General features: G+C 44.9%; 1 protein-coding gene across 2 annotated transcripts; it reads left to right on the forward strand.

The window, feature by feature from the left end:
* The first annotated feature begins 948 nt into the window (after positions 1 to 948).
* On the forward strand, positions 949 to 5,674 carry LOC135388539 (uncharacterized). Of its 2 annotated transcripts, none has more exons than XM_064618141.1 (3): positions 949 to 1,315; positions 1,456 to 1,588; positions 3,193 to 5,674. In XM_064618141.1, the coding sequence occupies exons 1-3, from the start codon at positions 1,056 to 1,058 to the stop codon at positions 5,335 to 5,337; spliced, it is 2,538 nt and encodes an 845-aa protein (XP_064474211.1). In that variant the 5' UTR covers positions 949 to 1,055; the 3' UTR covers positions 5,338 to 5,674. The 2 variants fall into 2 exon arrangements, with proteins under 2 accessions (XP_064474211.1, XP_064474212.1); XM_064618142.1 differs by having other exon boundaries at positions 1,459 to 1,588.
* Positions 5,675 to 6,000: the final 326 nt, after the last annotated feature.

Here is a 6,000-nt window from a genome sequence, read left to right on the forward strand (position 1 = left end):
GCCACACGTGAATGCAGTCATGGTGACTGGTAACTTGCGTTATGTGCGCAGCACTCGTGCCTGCCGTCAAAAGCGTGTAAAGGTCGTTGCGGATCTCACCAGTCGCGATCACGTCCCGATTCTTGGTCACGACGCATCGGTCTGCTTGGAACGTCACTACATTACCCTGCTGTGCGAGCCTCTTGACTGAAAGAAGGTTGCTCTCGAGCTCCGGAACGTAGAGAACATTTTCCACTCGGACTTTATGGAATTCTGATTCGCCAACTTTGCAATAAAGAATGCCATTCCCAACGCCCTCCGAAGAGACATGTTGCCCATTTGCGACGGTAATGGTTTCCGTCTTCTCCACGTAGCTCTTCGTGAAAAATTGCCGGTCCTTGCACATATGGCTTGTGGCGCCGGAGTCAATGTACCAGTCTCCAGGAGAACAACTGGTAGCAAAGGCCATATGGGGAGAGGATGACCTGCTTGATACGGCTGTCCGCGCCCGCTGCTTAGTACGTGTTCTGCGAGAGCCTTTCCGTTGTACTTTCCAGTCCGGACAATCTCGTTTGAAGTGGCCAACCTTTTTGCACCAGAAGCATTCCGTCGCGGCTGCCGTGGCTAAACTCTTCGCGCTGTTCTGGGCCTTGGATCTCAGCGCTGATTCTGAGTCGCCCGTAGTGGCAGCAGACGCTTGCTTCCTGTTATATTCATCGACCAGCTTCCCTTTGACGTAATCTAGCGTGAGATCTCCGTCCGAACGAGCATCAAGAGCGGTCACCAGAGCTTCATAACTGTCAGGAAGCCCACTAAGCAGAAGAGCAGCAACCTGGAAGTCGGTAGTCTCTTCTCCAATGCCGCGCAAGCGCTCCACCAATTCCAGAACACGCCGTATGTAGCCCTGCATGTCCTCGTCCCTGTCCATCTTCGATTGGTACAACCTCCTCAAAAGGTACAACTTATTGCTCAGGTTAGCTCATGTCGTTGTCGTTTGTTCCCCAACAGTTTCCCTTGAACGTCGATCGTGCGAACACACAACAACAAACCAAAGTGAATCGAAAGTACTCGGTGTCATGTCGCGAAAGGGATATAAAAGACACTTCTGGGACTCAGCAGAGTCGGTTCCACGCTCCACATCTTATGCCTACAAGAGGAAACTTCAAGATCAAGCCACAAAGCCAGTAGGGAGCAGTGGTCATGTATTGGCAAACGTTCCCGCCGAGGAAGGACCTGCTGCTACTGCCGGTCCCTCACGCATGACATATGAGACGTTTGCATCGCCGGAGACCGTGGAAGTTACCGGCCAGGTTGATATGCCAACGTGCGCTGAGAGGTATTGACAGAATATTCTTGCAGTGTCAGTTGGATCAGTTGCTTATGCAATTACATAGCGAACATGTTGCAAATATGCGTTTTGTTTTTCTTTTTAATGTCGCGGTTCTTATAAATGTTTCCTATGCATGCCTCTGCCAGCAGCACCGAATATGCCTCAGCGGATGAAGCAGAAGATGACTGTTCTCCAGTGCGTGAGTCAGAGTCAGAGTCTGACACAGACGAATCTGAAGACGATGACAGTGACCTGCGTGTGCAGCAACCAGACGAGCTGGTATGTTCTTATTTCTGTGCTGCCTAGATGCAAGGGCTAGTGCCTTAGTATAGTTAAAATGTTGGTAAACTGCTTCGTAGTGTCTGTGCTAACTACTTTTCAGTCACGTCAAAGTGGTACTAGAGTATTTTAACTAATAGAAACTAGTTACAGTCCACCTCTGGAACTCGCAATATTTGTTGTGTTGCATAGTGCATCAAGTGTTACTAAACTGAATGTTATGTGTGCTAATGTAATGTGCACTAATATAATGTGCTTTGTGTGTGTCGTGCTGTCGTTGTCTCATCATTAGTTTGGCTTCTCTAAGTATGTTACGTAAGAACCTTATGCTGTGCAAAAGTGCAACCTAGAGCATTGATTTTCATGCAAATAAATTTTTTTTTCTCGATATGGTTTCGTACCTGGACGATGAAAAAGCACTTTGGTCGTGGTGTGGGACGGATTAAAAGGGCTCTATGGTGCATATAAATGCATGCTTTGCACGTTGTGGCATATTTCGCAGGAACGTGCATGAATAGTGCATATTGTGCCATATTTTCAGTGTTCACGCGGGAGAGCGTATTTCTTCTTTTTTAATGGATGCTTTTTCTGGTTTCGGGACGGAGTTGGGTCGTCTTTCGCGAAAATTCTGCTCCGAGTCGAATGTTTTCTATGATTCGGTGCGGTGCTCCGCCCGTACCATGGCTGCTCCATGCTCTACTACGTGCATGTCCGATGGGCCATGCGTCAGCTTTGCCACTTTACCGTTACGAAGGCACGTGACATTCACATTTTAATCTTTTAATCAGCATGATACATAGTACATAATAATCATAGTACAGCATGAATCAGCATGATGATGATACACAAAACCACGACGAAAGAAACCTGAGCCTGGGCAACACGAACATACAATAAAGCTCAAAGTTGAGGTTCGATGTGTATCTTCACGTTTTTCGTGTTGCCCATGCTCGGGCTTTTTGCATCGTGTGCTCTGTACACCAGCCAGCCTGCAATTACGCAATATGTTATCAATCACGCAAGCCTTCAGCAACATGATTTATATCTGTGCACAGGTATTCTTTGTTGTGTGCTGCATAACGAAGGCGGCTTTATTTTACTGTGTGATACCTAGTACAATACTCACTTTTTAAAGAAATAGGCATTCCATGCCACTGACAAGATGGCGTATATGCAGGCCAGCTGGTGGAAGAACTCCATAATGTAAAAGCCAGAGTCTGGGCACACAGAGGGACGATGCACTGAGCCTGTGTTCGTGTCGTCCCTCTGTGTGCCCAGACTGAGGCTTTTACATTATGGCATTCGATGCATTGCTTTCGTACCAAGAACAATGAAAAACATTGCATATATTGGGAATTTTCACTTGATATTTGGATGATTTTCAGCGCATAGTTACATGCATGTTGTGGGGGTGCCATATTTATCTGTACTCTAGTAACGAGTTTTGAGATTTAGTAGAATTATGCCACGAGAAAATGCCACAAGTCTATGAATTACTTGGTTTGGCATTGGAGCATGTGCAGCAGCATTTTGGGAATACACATGAAGGGCATCAATGAAACATAGATGTGTACCAATTAATTACAGTGTACATCTTATTTCAGGATGAACCACTATATCAAGGCTGCCGACTGTCTCTAGCTGAAAGTCTTCTGCTGGTGATGGGATTCATCCTACGGCACAAGGTGACAAAAGAGGCTGCGCAGAGTCTTGCCATGATAGTACAAGCACACTTACCTGCCGGAACAAGCTACCCAGCTACCAAGTACTTGTTCAAAAAATATTTTGATACATGTGCAAAGCCACCGGACCATCATTTCTATTGCTACTGTGGAGCGTACCTTACTGACAAGTCGGGTAATTGTGTATGCAGTGAGTGTAGCCGATCCCTGGACACTAAAGAACTTCTGAACAAAGGACAATACTTCCTGTCATTTGATTTGGAGAGTCAGCTTACAGAAATGCTCAAGAAATTTGAGGCATCTCTTCTGAAGCCTTCGCCAAGCATTAACATGACAGACATCCACCAAAGCCCAGCATACAACAGCCTACCAGTTGGAAAAAATGATGTCTCTCTCACTTTCAATACTGATGGTGTACAACTTTTTGAGTCCTCACAATTCTCCATCTGGCCAATCACAGTGCAGGTCAATGAACTACCATTTAAAGAGAGGCTCCTGCACCCCGCTGTCGCAGGCTTGTGGTTTGGAAAGACAAAGCCCAACTTCAAAGCGTTCTTCCACCCTTTTGTGAAGACCATGAACAGGCTATCAACACAAGGATTTAAGTGGTCAAATGCAGAAGGAGAAGTTACCACCAAGGTATTTCCAGGCCCGTGCACTGTGGACAGTGTGGCAAGAGCCCCCCTGGTAAATATGCACCAATTTAATGGGAGGTTTGGGTGCCTTTGGTGCTTTCATGAAGGGGAAGTTATTGCTAAAGGAAGAGGACACACAAGAGTGTACCCCATAACTGATCGTGAACACGCCATTCGCACTTCTGCTTCCGTCTACAAGGATGCAACAAAGGCAAGGCAGAGAAATGAACCTACTCGTGGAATCCTCGGTCCCAGTGTTTTGTTCCTGCTCTCATATTTTGACATTTGTAAAGGTGTCGTCGTCGACTACATGCACACTGTGTGTCTTGGTGTAGTCAAGGCAACAACAGTCATGTGGCTTACTAATGCATCTCAGCCTTACTATTTGAAGCCCAAGCTTGGTGAAGTGAATCAACGCATTCTAAATATCAAGACTGTTGCTGAAATCAGTCGTCTCCCGCGCAAAGTAACTGACTACAACATCTGGAAGGCATCTGAATGGCGTGCTTGGCTGCTCTTTTATTCTGTTCCTGTCCTCACAGACTTGCTCCCCAAAAAGTACTTAAAAAACTGGAAAAAGCTAGTTATGATTATGCATAAACTGCTGTCCTTCAATGTAAATCTTGAAGAGCTTGACAGTATCCAAGCTGAAGTCCTCTCATTTGCACGCCGGTACCAAGCGCTCTATGGCACAGCAAGCATGACATACAACATGCACTTAGTAACACATTTAGTGCTGTGTGTCAAGAACTGGGGGCCTCTCTGGGCATATTCGAATTTTCCTTTTGAACATTTCAATGGTGTCTTAACAAGGATGTGTCATGGAACACGACATATTGAGTCACAAATCGCGTACGGCTTGAGCATATGGAATGGTCTGCCTGCATTGTGTCGTGACAGATCAGTATTTAGAGTTTGTACAGAGGCACGTAAGCTGTGGCAGTCCTTTATTGTTGGAAGCAGTTTGCAAATTGTGTCGTGTAGCAACGAGCATATCAGATTCACAGGCAAAGGTAGAGTAGGCCAAGCTAGTCATACAGCAGCTGTTCTTCAGTTCCTACAACGCCCTCCAAAGGTTACCAAGTGCTTCACAAAGCTTATGCTGAGAGGTGTCCGGTTTGATTCGAAAACTTCCGGCTCCAGACGTTGCAATTCCTTAATATTGACAAAGGACATGGAAGTGGTGACGCTTAAAGCAATTTATGCATACTGTTTCAATTGTTCACAAATCCCGTGCTCGTGCAACAATGTTGTCCTTGTAGTTTCGCAGTGGTCATCCTGCAGTATTCTACAGGGTGTATTACTTAAACTGGATGTCGTTGGAAACTTAAAAGTAATTCATTGCAGTGATATTTTGTGTAAGTGCATAACAATCAACATTAATGAAAGTTTGCATGCGTGCCCAGTGACTGTCAGAATAGAGTGTTGGTAGATGATCCAACTTGTATTGTTCAGAGGTTGTGTATGAGCATGTTGCTCCATCTTCACCCATGTAGCTATCGCGTACAAAAACATACATGTAACACTATTATACCAATTAGACCGTGTAGAATATATTAGAATGTGTAGTACCTGTCAAGAGACTTTTTGGCCAATTTTGTTGCTGAGAAGCACTTGGTTTAGAACATTTGTAGAGCATCTGCGACATTTTCAAGTATGCAAAATGTTTCACGACTGCAGTTCAGAGTGTCGTTACATGTGTTCATGCAGTACAGAGAATAGAACAGAAGTAGAAAGAAAGAAATGCAGCACAGAGACCTAATAAACGATGTGACTGTTATTTTCATTGCTGAAGTCAGTGCAAAAAGTACAGGTTTTGTTATTTATTCACCTATCATTCCGCAATTTGCAGTGGCATGTAGAGATGTGTGGCTGTTTTCTAGAACAAACATCTGTAAGCAAAAGAGAGACGGCATTCACAAAAATCTGTTTATTGCACACCTACACTGACGGGGCTTTGATCTGTATGCCAAGAGTTTCAGGAGATAAACCTGCACATGAAAACAGCAACGAAACAATTTGAGACAGCGAGCTTACTTTTTGTGAATGTTGCGCGCCAGCAGATATAAAAGAATACATTCAATCAACGGTGTTC

Source organism: Ornithodoros turicata, chromosome 3 (assembly GCF_037126465.1).
Source record: "Ornithodoros turicata isolate Travis chromosome 3, ASM3712646v1, whole genome shotgun sequence".
NCBI classification, from domain to species: domain Eukaryota; kingdom Metazoa; phylum Arthropoda; class Arachnida; order Ixodida; family Argasidae; genus Ornithodoros; species Ornithodoros turicata.

Bases quoted from the DNA above. Each gene is read 5' to 3' on its own strand.
- LOC135388539 (XM_064618141.1), top strand. From the start codon at position 1,056: ATGTCGCGAAAGGGATATAAAAGACACTTCTGGGACTCAGCAGAGTCG. The intron at 1,316-1,455 runs GTATTGACAGAA...TGCCTCTGCCAG, and splicing joins ATGCCAACGTGCGCTGAGAG to CAGCACCGAATATGCCTCAG. The intron at 1,589-3,192 runs GTATGTTCTTAT...ATCTTATTTCAG, and splicing joins TGCAGCAACCAGACGAGCTG to GATGAACCACTATATCAAGG.